Source organism: Rhopilema esculentum, chromosome 4, assembly GCF_057945365.1.
Source record: "Rhopilema esculentum isolate cy_ngs chromosome 4, ASM5794536v1, whole genome shotgun sequence".
Classification (NCBI taxonomy): domain Eukaryota; kingdom Metazoa; phylum Cnidaria; class Scyphozoa; order Rhizostomeae; family Rhizostomatidae; genus Rhopilema; species Rhopilema esculentum.
This window is the reverse complement of record NC_142818.1, coordinates 3,580,925-3,596,673: the sequence shown is the minus strand read 5'-3', so window position 1 is coordinate 3,596,673 and position 15,749 is coordinate 3,580,925. Positions and strand designations below refer to the sequence as shown.

Sequence of the window (15,749 nt, the reverse complement as noted above, 5' to 3'; positions counted from 1 at the left end):
GTGGACAGATCGGCACCAAATAAAATTAAAATGGCAATACGATATTTGGTTTCATGTGCTCAAGTGACTGATTCACACTTATTCGAGGAAGGACCGTAAAGCATATACATACATTTCGGTTTTAAGCACCTTTTGAGAATTATTGCCCCCCCCCCCCCCCCCTCAGCTGCGGTTTCTGCCAGTCAGAAAGAGTTCACAATTTGTGATAAAAAAAGTCTAAAAAACTTCACAATTGATTTTTTTGCTACGTTTCAATGTTCTTAGAAGCCGTTAGTGAAATGGGCAAAATATTATGAATCGCTCCTATCTTGAGTCCCGAAAAGATAAACCAGGCCCATCCAAATGACAGAGAGTCAAACATGGAAAAGGTATTAGAATTCGAGATGTCTAATTCGGGTGCTTGTTGGGTAGACGTGTCATGATTCCTATTGTTTGGGGCCATTATTCTAGTCATTTGTCTAAACCAATGAGAATGTACATCGTATGCTCATGCAGTGGCGGATTTAAGGAGGGGCAACTTGGGGCAGTCCCTCGACGAGTTGAAGCAAGTATGGCACCCCTTTTTTGGAAATTGTGCGCCCCTTTTGAAGAATAAGAATCAGGTGAAAAGGTTTCTAAGACCAATAGAGTTGAATACAGCGTTCTTTCGTCATCAATTTTTGAAAATGTTTCAGCGCCTCCACTACCAACTGCCCCTCCTTCAAGTTTGCTCTGGATCCGCCCCTGTGCTCATGCATATTATAGCAGAGGTTTGTGGATAAAATGTTTACATCTCATGGCAGTAAAGAACATCTAGCTGTCAAGTCTTATTGATATTTCACTAACAGTTGATGGAATTAAACAGTAGTGATTAGAATACAGATATCAATAATATAAGCAAAAAAGATTTTGCAGATCTAGCTATCACATTCTCGTGAAACATTTCACACAAAGCTAGATGGCTATTCACAAAAACACTTAAAAATTGCTCAGAAATTTGCTGAAAGCTACAGATAAATTACACGTAGAGGGTCACTGCTTTAGGTAAACGATATTACAATATTGATCCATATACATGGTTGACAAATTATCTTAATGCCTTGCCCAAACCAGAAAAGTTACATCACAACAATACCTGAATGCTCAGTTACGAATTCATCTCGGACAAAAACACAGTATTGCTTAGAATCAGTGTCACATGTCAGCTTTCAGCATATTTTTTGAGAGAAGCACTTGTTCCCCTGGCTTGAATGGGGGCATACCTAAATATGGGCATCCTCCGCATCTGAAAGCATCTCCAAGGCTGCACTAAAAATGAAAAACACAAAGATTATAACTTATGAATTATTATATCAAATTTTATGAATTATTTAAACTTAGCTTTTTAAGCCTTAAAGCATTTGTGGTACAGAAGATTTTTTTCCAAAAGGTCATTTTTCGTGCAAGAGAAACAGCATCCAACAGGCTAATTCAACTGATCCATCTAGCCTCTGTCTGCTATAGCCTCGTTTTTCAAGCAAGTTACGAATATTCAGCATACTTCTCTGCTTGAGTAGAAAGTTATGGCATGGTTACGCAAGAATAATACATTTACACATGATCAGTATAAATTTAAAAGATAAGTCGTAATGGTTCCAAATGACCCAGCTTTTCTGATGTTCGCACTGGTGATAATATCTGCGGTGAACGGGGAATCTGCAATCAACATGATAGGCCTAGTAACCAATTTTCAACTTGTAAACAAATTTATTTCAACCCATATTTATGCGATTACGCATTTGACCACATTCAATGAAATACCGACTGAACCATTACGTTCGATGTGCACATTTTTATAATGTCACATAATGATAACTTTCTTGCTAGCGTAAACTGGCTCTGCGAACGACAGTTGAAGAGAAAACTTAGAAGATGCAGCTAGGGAAATATTTGGCCTACAAAAAGACTTGGATGGTGTCCTTGTAGGATCTGTATTATCCTACTTTAAATAGAACCATCCTGAATAACATTTAGCTGCCTGTACCAAATTCAAGAAACTTTTGGGCTGCATGGTAGCCTACAGACACAAACCAGACATAGAAAATCCAGACAAGTGAATCCCCTAGATCTAGATCACATAAAGAGCGGGAGTTAGTTTAATTGCCCGGACAATAGATTGAAACATATAAGGCTTTATCTCGTCTCGTCCTTGTTTCACAGCACACTCCGCTGGTGAAAATGAATAGCAAGACGTGAAATGTGCCTGATTCATCTAGTCTCATTAGAGACAGTCAAAACACCCGAGGACGAAAAAATCCATGTACTGGATTAGAGTGTCACTTGCTCGTTTCGATTATCTCGTCAGCAAATATTTCTCATTGGTGCAGAGAATGGCAAGGCTGCCTTTTATAAAGACTAACAACAGCCCCAAGGGCAAGTCACCTAATCATATAGTCTTAAATGGTCCTGGTTATAATCCTGTTTCATTCCTTCGAAAGCTTTTGGCTCAATTTGACGGGTCTTATCATCATAACAACATGAAATACCGGAGACATATGATTAAAAGACTTTCAAACTTGACACATAACCTGATATGGAAAATACTTCACTTCGTAATTAAATTCAACGATAAGCCTTACTCCAGTCAGAATCACGGACAATTCGGAATATTCAAACCTCAAAATTTACTCAAAATGAATGACTCAAAATGAAGTTCGATGGATTGAATTTTGACAACTGAGAATTGAATTGAATTTGACACATTTCAATTACTGATATAAACTAGATTGAATTGCATTGATGGGTGGAGGCAATTCATAGTGACCGGGCACTTAATGAAAGTTACATCGTAACCTCAGTCGTAACCTGACTGCACCGAAATGCGCAATATTGTGAAAAAATTTGATTATCACATCAAATTGGACATCAATCTATCTGAATTTGATTATGAATAGAATTGTCACAAGTTTTCTGGATGGAAGTTAATACTAAATCTACTCATTTCATCACAGCGACACGTAGATATTTAGAGGAAAAGCAAAAATAGTATTTTGATTTGCATCGGTTACGCCAGTGGAAGGACTTCTGCTGTACGCGTCACTAAGTCTCATTATTAGAGTCATCTTGCTTAAAATGTGGGGTAGTGATAGCGCAAAAATCAAGAATAGCAGCTTGTGTTTTTCCTGCTCTATCAAAGCAAGCACAAGCTTACATTGAGAAAGAGGCAATTAACTAAACCAAAGATCCACACTGTATGCTTAAATTAAATTGCCACCCCAAATTTCATCCTAAAGGCTGTTCTCGTTTATCTTCTGTAATCCTGGATTTGGCAACAAAATACTAAGCTAAAACTGCAATTAAAACATAAGCAAGCAACTTAATAAAACTATAGCCATGGATTGCCAGTCATAAAAACATACATACGAGTTTTAACTATCAGTGTTAGGTAGAAGCCAGAAATTGAGTTTGATAAAATAGCATTATATTTAAGTGGTAAACCCTATAGTACTGTTGACTTGTGATATGAAAGGTTAAGTTTATTCATAAACTCGGATTTATGAGATCTTTGAATAGTAATGGGATGCAGTGACATGATGTCTTGGTATGACAAAGATTACTATCTAGTTTTGGCAGTTCAAGAAGGTCAAATAACGACAGATGTGCGTGCTAGTTCGGAGGACATCAATAAAGACGCGTAGAATGTTATCAGAATGAGCATGGTGGCATCTTATTTGTATATTTGTAAAATAAATTTTGCTATAGTCTTGACTTTTAGCATTCAAATATAGCAAAATCATGTTCTTGTGAGTAAAATCCCAAGCTAGAAATTAAAACATGGTGCGCCAGTTAAAAACTTCTAATGGGAAAACACAATTTTACAATTCTAGAAATTTTTCGAGGTACAAAGCAGGCTCTTTGCACCATTTAAGACCTTTCAACTACATCCGACGCTTTATTCTACTTAGGTAAATAAAAGCACAGGATATTCTTTGCTGCTGGAGAAAGTTTCCGTACGATACAACATCATCTTATTCTATGCAAATAGGGTGTGATGGTTTACTCCATAAGACACGATCTTCTTTCTTCACATCTTTGCCTTTAGAAAGATGTGTTTTGGAATGCCTACTTTTCTTTCCAGCATTTCACAAAACTCATGTGAAAGCACAGGTAAAAATCTCAGATAGCCGGGATGAAGGGTGCTAAAGCAGCAATTGAATAGAAAGGAGATAAATGCTAATTGAACAATATACTCACGTTGCCACACGCAGATTTGTATGCCTTGGGCTTGGTGGGTTGTGTACCGTCTAATTCATCAGCCAGACCACATGTACTTAAAGAAAGAGAAGGGGGATAAGTACAGCTTCTAAAGCACATTCTCAATATTAGGGCTAATAAAGATCCAAATGAGACAGATATATTAATAGAAACTCCAAGATGGTATGGCAAAAAGAAAAGAGAAAATAAAACAGCGACCATGAGACCATGAGATCTTTTATCTAAATTTTCTAAAGGCGGTAAGAAGCATTAAGGCAACTTTTAAATAGAATCACGATTAAACGAAGCACGAATATTTGCTTCTTGCAGTTCAAAGGATTGAAATTTCATTCGATCAATCTGTCGAAAAATATAAATATTTTTGGCTAAGGACTTAACGGCAAAACGCGTTCAACATCAAATTGGCTAAAAATATTTCTTTCGCTACAATTCTTACGAATCTTGATTTACAACTAAAAAATCAAAGGACAGAAACTCACCAATTTTTACACGCTTTCTTTTTTCCTGAATTTGGACCACATTCATCTGAAGAAGAGAATGGGCGATTAAAAAATTCAACACTTCAAATCTGACTATCAAAGACATTCAGTTGATAAAAAGTTGTACGGATATAAGACATTCCTGCAAATATTTATGGGTAGCAAATATATTTAAGAAAGAAGAAATGCAGATTGTTAATATTTTGGCTTTCTAGCATCCCTAAAAGCAATGCTTTGCAAAACAAATCAAACAGAATCTGAGGGGAATATGAATTTGTTTATCTTGTCTATTTTCGAATTCTATAATTCCATTTCCAAAAATTAGTATTTGTCCAAAAGTTGTTGTACTGTTGTTCGATCTTTCTTTTATGTTCGATTATAATGCATAATTGTTGAAGTATTCCCACGAGGGTAGTGTAGTGAGGCAAAATCATCATCGATAAACGACGGAATAATGTGTGGGTTAAACATTTGCCTCTACTTTATCTAACAATTAATGAAACAAAAAGTCTTACTTTTCAGGTTTCCTGTATCTGGTCTCAGAAGATCTTCCTCTTCAAGCAAGGCATCAGAGTCAATTATATCCTTGAAGGTGAAATACAGACAGTTTAGATGGAGTGAGAGAGTAAGTGTTTTGCATGATTAGGTGTGAAGATGGCTCAGTGGTCAGGGTCGCTAACTAAAGATCTAAAGGTCCGAGGTTCGTGGCACAGCAATTACCAAACTTTCACGAGGAGAGTCTCTAGCTCTCAGTTATTCAAGGCAAAGGAATTACGGGGTGACGTCACATCGAGAGGAAGGCCAGGGAACTACTTGATAAGCGTGGCTTCTCGGTATCCTAAAAATACAGTATCTTCGAAAGCTAGGTATACAAATACAATTTCAAAAAAGCATAGCTCGTTAGTTAGCTTCAGTAAGGAAGGGTATGAATTTCCCTGTCTTTTAGATTCAGGCTACACCTTTCACAACAAACGCTTGTCTAGACATTATCAAAATCTTATTGACGGCCTATTATCATAGATTAAATTGACAAGTCATCAAAGCGTAGAGTTTGAAAGCGAAATTGGTTACAAAACTATGCACAAATATTGTGGTGCAAAAACTGATTTCGTGTGAATTGAAATTTTGAAATAAAAATGACATTTATATTTTAGCAACTTTTTTAAAACTTTAGTGGATTAACCTTTTTGCTTCTGTTGTTTTAAGTTCATATTGCTCTTTGAAAAACTATTAACTGACAGGACTTTGGATTTCCGTGATCGCTCAGTATTTTCCATCAATAACACATTTGATTAACTTTATGCTAGTTTTAGTTTGATAATTAAAGAGAAACAAAACCAGACATAAGGGCACCTACAATGTCATCATCGTTTGCATCTTGTGCGGACAGTGTCCAAACCTTTGCTACATCTTGGCTTACAACTTTTTTTGTACCTAAAAACAAAATTTGCAGCCTTATTATGATTTTCAAAATCACAAAGAAAACAGATGCAAATCGAAAGAATCAATTTATAAACAAACAGACAAAGGAAATATAAATTTTATCATTGAACACGCTATCAAGCCAAACACCTATCGAATATGTAGCTTTTAAAATTAAAATGGGAACTTTTGAATGAAGATATAAATCTTGCAGGGAAATGTAACTATAATGGCGACTATAGTACAAAGGTTTTCTTTTCCCAAGGAACAAGATCGATTCCCTACGAATAAATAACATTCTAGCGGCGAGAAAAACCTATTTATAATCCGCTTTGGATTTGATCTTAATTTAACAGCTTGATTCTCTGCCAAGAAAGCCTTACGCAACTTTATATAACTAGTTTCTGAAAATAAAGAAACGGGTTAGAAACAATCTGAATTTCTTTATGACTGTTTGTGTTTCTTCCATGCAGATAGATGGTTGGTAAATTGATTTATGTGTCCTGATAAACGTTTAATTACTTCTAATGATAAAATTGTTCCTGATAAATTTCACCACTATGTCATAAAAGATAAAACATGTTAACGTATTGAGTTTTATCTACGTGGAAAAAAAGCCCAGCAAAGGCAAAAGACGATAAAGATACAGCAAAAACATAAAGGATGGCATTCTTCGGATACATTCGTTTTCAAAACATAAATAGCTTTTTCTTACAACATTATGGGTTGAAAATATATGAGTTTTTTCTCTCATACCAACTTTTGTGCCCATCTGCTGTTTCTAAAATTTGTTGTTCGGGAATATTTCTTAGATTTTCGTTGAGAAAATAAATATCTTATTTAATAGACTCGCTGATAAGGGTATCTGCAAAAGATGGGTTGACTTTATCAGACCTTTCCTGTAACTTCCCAGTTTGGTACTAGTTTAGAGGACTCCAAAATCCAAACTAAGACGCTCTGCCATACCTCTGACGCACTATTACAAAAACAGGTAAATCTTCAAGTTGAACGCCTAACCAAAAAAAGATTCCTTATGCTATGCAAAGGTTAAATGTTTTGGCATGGTGCACTAAGTTCGGTCTGATTGTCCAATATCTGGTTTTTAGTAGTGCTGTTAACAAAGTGCATGACTCTTTCGGGGCAATTCACACTCTAAGTTTTCTCCGATTGTTTGAGTGGAGAATAAATAAAGAGGACTGAACTGTTACATTTTTCTATAAAAAGGCTTCGAATAAATACGACATACATGCAACATAGAATATAGAAATGGGTGCAATGGCAAAAAATCTGATAATAGGCGAAAAGGCTTACTTGTTTTCAATGCTATTTTTGCACCAGCTCCAACTTCAAAAGCTGGCTTTTGACAAGAGACCTATTTCAAGACATCAGAAAAAATGGAAATAAAGGATGAGCTCCACAAGGCGAATTTCGCAGCGAAATCGCTGATGAAGGCATCAAGGCATGCGCAGATTTGATATTTGATTTCGCAGCGAATTCGCAAGAAAGTAGAAAAGAGTTCTACTTTTAAGTAGAAAACAGTCTCGTGGGAATTTTGAAGCGATTTCGGTGCGAAATTTGCCTTGTGGAAACCAGCCTTGAAAATTGTTTTAAAATAATCAGAAAGACAATTTCAAGAATGAAACTGAAAATTATCAAATTTCTCAATAAAACCGAAACTGGCTAGGTGACGATTTTCTCCATCAATCATGTGCGCATACCAATGCTTAGGAATAACTTGTTACTATGACAGACTTTCTAAAAACCAAATGCTTGAAAGCTAAAAAGAAGGCTACAAAACCACATAGTTGACTCGCAGTCTTTGGCCTGTGGGGGTTATAGCACAAAATCCCCTCAACTAGTAGAAGTTAATAGCTTACAAATTGCTATGCCTAAAATTTTGGACAAATCTGTTGAGACAAACCCCTAAACTTGTGCCCAGTAGCATGCATCCATAGGCCCACATCTATCGACCCCCTTCCCTCTTTTTAAAATTTGGAGAGTAAGTACTTTAGAAGCAGTGATGTCAACATTGAACTAGGAGAGAGGGTGAAAATTCAAACACTTGTCTGTCCGGAATTGTAGCTGGTCTTAATCACAATATAAAATTTCCGTCAAAAGCTGCAAGACTTCGGCGTGACAATAAACCATTGGGATTCACACTCTACAGTTTATGGGGCTTTCACTGATCGCTTCTTTATATCGACACCCGCCTCTAGACACATAATTTTTAAAAGGTTTTGTCTGATTTCCTAAAAAATAACTCTTTGCGATTTACAGGTATAAACATGATGAAATGTTTCATCAACAAGATAGTATAATTTGCCTTGTTTCTAAAAACAGTTTTGACTACACACGGAGAGCCTTTATGGCATGTTTCAAAGCAACAATTCAGCACTCCCACGGAGAAAAGGTCCAGATTTAAAGAGTTTCTACCTCTATTTCAGTTCTTATTCTTTGTTGGCAATATAACAGCAGGATCGGCAAGACACAGTTTCTCCAATACATAACAAGGTTATTAAATTGTTTAGAAATATGTATCTAATGTTTCTGTCAATCTTTTATTTACAATCGCCTTTGAAATGAGCCATGTAAAACAAGAGAAAGAAAACATTAGAGATAGGGAGTCATGTTGTCAGAGTCGATTTGAAATTCAATTCATTCAAGAGTTTAGCTAAATTTTCTTACCTCAACCATTTGAATTGATTCACCATCAAGTTGAGACACATTTGGCTGTAATGAAGCAAAACATACAGCTAGAATTCTCCTTCTCTAGATTCATGTAAGAAAATTTCTATATCATTATCATAGCATATGCAATCTATTGATTCCCAAAAGTTTATGAAGCATACAGCCCATGTTTCAATCAAGCCATCGTTTATCACATCTTGACAATCTATTCTTGTAATATCATTTTTTCTGAATCAATAGCGCGGTAATATAGGCATAGATCAGATCCACCAAGCCCAGCAAATTTTGGATAAGCCTCATGCATCCAAGAAGGGAAGAAAAATATAAAGTAAAATTTAAACAATAGCATTAAGTAGGTAGAACATAAGATCACAGAAATTAAATAACATACACTTGATTGGTAAGAGATATTTGCTGCTTCTTTTGGTTCTGATTTAAACAAGTTCAGATGATTGATTATATTAATATGGTTCCCCGCTTGTATTTTAAGATATCTCAGAAATTATTTTACTAAGTACCACAAAAAGCAAAGAACATAAAAAGTCTCAGTGTAATGATTACCTCAGATGGTTTTATAAATCCAGATAATCTTAATGTAGAAATAAGTTTTTCAGCTGATCTGCCTCCTAAATATGGAATCAAAAGAACTGAGACACACAATCGATAAATAAGAATCTTTGGTAACATGAATAAGCAACAAAGCATTTTTTCAGTAAATGTCAAGCAAATGAAGTTCCCAAAGACTTTCTGAAGCCATATTTGTGCAAAGAAATTTGTTTCTTGCTATCCTGGAGTTCAAAGGTGATAAACACATCAAAATTCCTGTGTAAGTAGAAGGAATTGAGGACCAACCACCATTGCAGGTATGTTTACATTATCTGTTCATTTTATTGGATGGGATTGTGATAAATCGAACATCAAAGTTTTATTTAAGTGTTAATCAAGTCCACCAGAGAAATGCTATGGGAGTGTTGGGTGCAGGGATGGTGCCACCGGGGGTGCTTGGGGGGCAGGAGCTCCCCCAAAAATTCATTGAGCCCCCCCGTCGGCACTTCAATTTTTTAAAATTGTTAAGTAATGTTGGCACTTTCATAACTTCCATTTCGTGTTTTCTTTTCTTTTCATTGTTTGATTTTTTTTCAATTTTTTTTTCATTTTTTGAACTAGAATTACCACAGCGGAAATGGTGTTATATTACATCTTTGTGGGTGATACGCTCACTGTTGGCACTCTGACATTACAGCCCCCCCCCAGCATTTCTTTTCTGGCGTCATCCCTGGTTGGGTGTCATACCTTCACCAAGAGGCACATATTGACTCTTTACAGCAAGGTTTGGCATTATTTATGGCTTACTCTGCAAACTTTGTATAGGCATAAATTAACAGATTAACCACACCATAAAAAATTATTCTGGTGCTGCTCTGAAATCAACACAAATAATACAAGATGGTCAACTGAGGAAATATATATGAAATTTTAACGAAGAATTTGGGTATGAATTAGAAAAGGTTTGAATACCTGCTGGCTCTCTAACTAAAAGTTTGCCATTTGGTTTTAAAACTCTTGCTATTTCTGCTAATATGTCTGTGTTGTGAATGTAAGTTGAGGGTGAGAGAATTCCAGATATTGCTACATCAAATGTTGAATTTTGGTGTCCAGCTGCAGAAAATAATTATCATCATATTTTAATCAGGATGGGTAAACTGTTGGAGATATACACTTCATTCACTTTTGAATGAAACATTACTTTAGAACAATCAATTTTACTATAGCATTCCATTGTATTTCATGGAAATGGGCTACCATGGGATAAAATGCACCAGTTTATTTTGTACTGGGACATAAAGGTGGAATAAAAGTATATCAGGACATTTTATAACAACAATCTATTCATAAATGACAGATGCCAAAATAACTAACCATAAATCCTCGAATTGGCCTCCTCTCAAAAAATCCCCCCTCAAATAAGCCCCATTCAAAAATTTTCAAAATAAATAAGCACCCAGGGGGCTAATTCAAGGATATACGGTGTCTAATTTGACATATGATTAAAAAGTAAATATTCTAAAAAAATGTAAGTTTAATTTGAAGTACTGAATGAGATGAAAGCCGAATATGCAGAGTTAAGACTATTTATCAGTGATACTACCAACTGGCCTGTGTCTGGTCATGTTTGAATAATTTACTGATTTTAAAAAGATTCTGTCATTCGCTAGTCGTAAACAATGGCCACTAAAATCACATGAAACTATATTGGAAATTGCTTAAAGCTGGTATTCCCTAGAAACGGCACCACAAAATTGAGCCTGGGGCAGGGGAGCTAAGAATAAAGTTAAGTGACATGGGAGGACCACCATGGTTGGGTCCAACGCGAAATTTGTTTTTGAAATCAGGCCTTCTAGAATGGCTAAAAATGCATCTCCCAGACTAAAATTTAACAAATTACTATACTGCTCAGAAAAAAACAATTTGACAATTCTCAGAAAAATATTTTTGATTTTTTAAAAAAAATTTGAAAGGGAGGATTCATGCAATGGGGAATGAAAGAAAGAAAGAGTGACCTTTGTTCAGAGTGCACATCAATGCAAATAACAAGAAGCTGTTATATTGATTGCCAGGGTCCATTCCATGTACTTAGGTCAAAAGATCTTCGGACACTCACGTTTTTTGGCATTCCGAGTACAAACTAATAAAAACATTTTTGACATATGTAAAAACTTCGCTTGTTGGTGTGCTAAACATAAAGCCATTTACATAGTTAACATAAAAAAATAAAGCAAAGACTAATACATCATAGTTTTCTCTGTTAATCAGTTTTCTTTGTGTGCAATAACAGTAATTTTAGGACTTTCCTCTCTTAATTATTTTGCAAAGCTTCTCATAACTTAGCTTCTTAATATAATGATTACAAAACCATTAATAATCAACTATTTGAATTAATTCAAACTCTTAAGGATGTTGATATACTACACAAAATGCTAATTTTCTACACAAAGGAAAAGGCTTTGTTCTGCCCATGCCTAGGCACACTTGCAAACAAATGTATACTTACACATTTGCAATCAGTGTTGCAAGTGAAACTCATACAAGTGAAGGTTGTTCAATCATACTAATAGCTTGTTCAATGGCACATGCAGAAAATGTTCATCAGGACCATGCTATCTTCATTTCTCTTTATAATTGGAAGTTAATCCCCTTATTCTTTGCTCAAGTTATCAACACTGGCATCAATAATCTTGATAACTTGAGCAAAAAGGCCTGTCTACCTTGGCCCTTGGCCTGAAAAAATTTGCATTGCCAACATAAAAGACATTTTCAGTCCACTGGTGGGCATTGCTCCTAAGTAAAAAATATAAAACATAGAAGAACTGTTTGCATCAGAGCTGGTAGAATCTGGTTGGTTCATTACAATGAAAACTTAGTGATGCAGTCTCTTCACATAAATTTGACTTTCAAATCCAAAGGTAGGTGACAATCGATATAAACGACTAGTTCAATAGAAAAATTCATTAGCAGGCAAAAAGGAAACATCACGCTGTAAATTTAAACTTACAGGTTTGAATGATATCCACATGCTCAACTTGAACCCTTCCATCAGCTCCAGTTTGATTTTTCAATGATCCTACTATACTTTCAATGTTTGTTGGAGGGTTAGCTGATGACCAAAGGACAAGTACCTTTTGTCCAGGTAAAATTGTGCTGATCATGATGAACTTCTCTTCTGTCCTAAATTCAGATTCCAAAAAAGCTCAGTGACGATTTCTTTGACGAATTCTTCCTTCACCTGCCGAATAAACCTTATTACAGCAGGAAGGTCTCTTCTATCACGGTATTTCTGTAAATTTTGACTTTTTGTTAACAAGAAAAAAGACTTTCTTGGTCAATTACAAAACTAAATCGACGCCACCAAGTTTACTGATTTATTGAACGTGAACGAGGCATGCCTCAAGCCTCGAGTTGATCAAGATAACAGGCGGCCGTGGCCTCCCTGAGCCTAGGGGGGGGGGGATAATTCTACTTTAATTTCTAAGTGCCCAACGTTAACTTCCCAATTAAAGTTGTAAAACATAGATATGTTTCCTTAACCCTGCGAACATTTTTTAAGCGATTCTGTGAAGAGTTTTAGTAGGTTGTCTTCAAGATTGAATTGCGTGGAAGTAACACAAATTACAATTTTTAGGTTGGCAAAACAGTAATACACGGTGGAGTAGCCCTACCTACAATCAATCGTAGAAGATACTCGGACGAATTACTACTACTAAGACGTCACACGCAGTTAATACTGCACGACGCGTCTCACAATGCCACGCCAGTTCTTTCTGTCCTGTGTCAGTTCAGATAATCTATTCACTGTTTGTGCTTCTTTTGAGAGATCCAGTTTAATTCCGATGCTGGCCAGATCTTGCCTTACTGTCTGCATCCAGGTCGTCTTTGGTCTTCCTTGTGGCCGTTTTACTTTCCTGATATATTCTTCAAGGGTTTTCCTTGCTGGTGTTTCTGGGTGCAAGCGCATGAGATGTCCTAGCCATGTTAGTCTCCTTTCTCTTATCATTTCACCCCATGGTTCACATTTCGTTCTGGCATAGGGCTCGTTGTTGGTAATATTTTTTTGCCAGTTAATTCCTAGGCTTTTTCTTAGGTGTCTACGTTGGAAGGTGTCGATGGTGTTTTCTAGCTTCTTCGTTAGTGTCCACAGTTCGCTATTATACAAAAATACACTTGCTACATAGCCATTAAAAGTTCTCAGTTTGATCTTGATGGAGTTTTTCTTGCTGCTGAAAATGCTGTTGAGCATTTTGTAGGCATCAATTGCTAATATCTTTCTTCTGTTGATGTCTTTTTTTGTACCGAGTAGCTTCCAAAAACTTTGCATTCTTTCCATGCTTCATTTCCCTTTTCCTCGATGCTATACTCTTCCGTTTTTGATACATTTATTCGCAGGTTTCTTTCTTCAAGTTTACCAGGAATGGTTTCTTTAATATGATCTATTCGATGTTTCGCAGTAGATGCCCATGTGATGTCATCAGCATACTGAGGGTTTATTTCAAAGTAGTTGTTCTCGGACGAATTACACTTTAAAATATTTGAAAATAGCACGGAAAAGCAGAAACATGCCATGCTCTTCAGCATTTCTTTCTATCAACTTTGTTAAGCAGTGATGGTAAAATTATTCGACATAGGTAGGGCAAGGCTGGCATCAAGAAAGATGGACTGGGTTATAAGAGGGACGGTTGTGGGTGGTGGCAATTGCCCTCTGGTGTAAAAAGAAAAACTGGTGTAATTTTCGTCAATTGGAAACTATCATTGGTATCATTTTATTTTGATTAATGTCGCAGCATCGAAGGAGAAAATAGCACAGTTAGCATTAAAGTCGGCAACTGAGAAGAAATTTTAAGCAACAAGATTTAACCCCATTCACATATCACTGCGGTAGACAGTGTCGAAAGCTAGAAGCTTGAAAAGCTTGTTTTTGTCTGAAAACATATCTATATGGTGACATCTTAACTGTATCTCAGTTTGACCAAGTTTAAGTTTTAGAATAAATGTTTGATTGAAATCGAAACTTCAGTCCTTCTGTATTACTCGCATTAAACCATCATTCTGAAAGGTATGCCTAGTAGTTGTCATCTGCAATTTCATTCCTATTCCTAAAGATGAGAAAGGCCATTTTTTAGAAAACAGTAGCATTCTGTAAATAATACTATTTGATGCAGCAAACTGCTACAGTGGTGTTTCTACGCTGGGGGGGGGGCAGATATTTTATTCGCCCTTTGTTTGCCCCCCCCCCGAGTTTTTCAAAAGTTTTTATAAAATATTCAAAGCTTCCTTTCAAAGCTGTTTAATCGTTTTTTTACTATGTCAGGGTTGCTCTCTTTATTTTGCTCAATGCAATCTTTATTGCGTTTATCTAACAAGCTCGGGGCCATGTTAAGCGTTTTGGTTTGTAACCGAGGTTAACATTAATAAAATTGTGGTTCCTTTCTGTAGTTACCAAGAAAAATTCATTCTTGACAATCATTTAAATTCTATATTTGTTATATATTATCACGAAGATACACCTTCTTGGGGTGGGGTGCGCAGGGTGAGCCCAAACCAAGATTCTCTGCATCCCATTGAAAACTCTTTTCGCTCTGTAACCCAGCGCAGGGTAATACCAATGCCATCCCAGTATACCTTGGTAATCTACTATTGCTTTTCGAAACTCTATGACTTGAAATTCTGTGTAAGAGAATGGTTTGCTTGATCTCATGGAGGTTGGATAGAAGGCATACAAACTGCTATGGATAAATTTTACCAATCAACTTTACAAAGCTATTAGCCTTTTATTGTTTAGAAGTATAGCTCTCCTGTTGAAATTCTAATGTTCATGATGCATTATTGTTAAACAGATATTACTCAGTGGAGTAACAGAACTAAGTTACCTTTAGTTAAGTAGCAAAGGGTCCCGAACCTTTAGGGGCCCCCAGCAACAATTTTCTTTGTTATTTTTCCTAGAGGACGCAGCTGCTCTTTACCCCACAAATAAAACTATTTGGCATAATGATGACAGCCTTGATAGAGCTGTACCAAGGACATACTTATCTAGTGGGCGCTAAAAATCGTTGCCTTTTGGCTAATTTTGAGCCACCACGCCACTGCTTTATATTCTACTAGTTCGCAAAGTAATGGCTAGCGTTATTCCTTGTAACTGAAAGTTTGGCCCGCGGCTAGCCCCCCACCCCAGATTTGTAAGGCTAGAATCGCCATTTAACTGCTAAGGGGCAGTGACTTAACTATCAAAATATTATACAAGGGACATAGAGATTTGACACCTTACAAAATTTTTTAGAAGAATCCTGAGTTATGTTTAGTAAAGTACACGTTTAGTGAAGTTCAGTTTAAGGAAATTCAGTTGCAGACCGACGCTTTTCTGGTAAGCCATGAAGT

General features: G+C 36.2%; 1 protein-coding gene across 1 annotated transcript; it reads right to left on the bottom strand.

Moving 5' to 3' along the window:
- Positions 1-874: 874 nt before the first annotated feature.
- LOC135691047 (anamorsin homolog) lies at positions 875-12,745 on the bottom strand. Its single transcript, XM_065208786.2, has 10 exons — positions 12,376-12,745; positions 10,341-10,481; positions 9,384-9,448; positions 8,820-8,864; positions 7,446-7,506; positions 6,070-6,146; positions 5,228-5,297; positions 4,713-4,758; positions 4,213-4,288; positions 875-1,287 (listed from the first exon to the last, which is right to left on the bottom strand). The coding sequence occupies exons 1-10, from the start codon at positions 12,527-12,529 to the stop codon at positions 1,174-1,176; spliced, it is 849 nt and encodes a 282-aa protein (XP_065064858.2). The 5' UTR covers positions 12,530-12,745; the 3' UTR covers positions 875-1,173.
- Between the last annotated feature and the right edge of the window lie 3,004 nt (positions 12,746-15,749).

Bases quoted from the DNA above. Each gene is read 5' to 3' on its own strand.
- LOC135691047 (XM_065208786.2), bottom strand. From the start codon at position 12,529: ATGATCAGCACAATTTTACCTGGACAAAAGGTACTTGTCCTTTGGTCA. The intron at 10,482-12,375 runs GTAAGTTTAAAT...TATTTTCTGCAG, and splicing joins TGTGGATATCATTCAAACCT to CTGGACACCAAAATTCAACA. The intron at 6,147-7,445 runs GTAAGCCTTTTC...TTTTGTTTTTAG, and splicing joins AAAAATAGCATTGAAAACAA to GTACAAAAAAAGTTGTAAGC.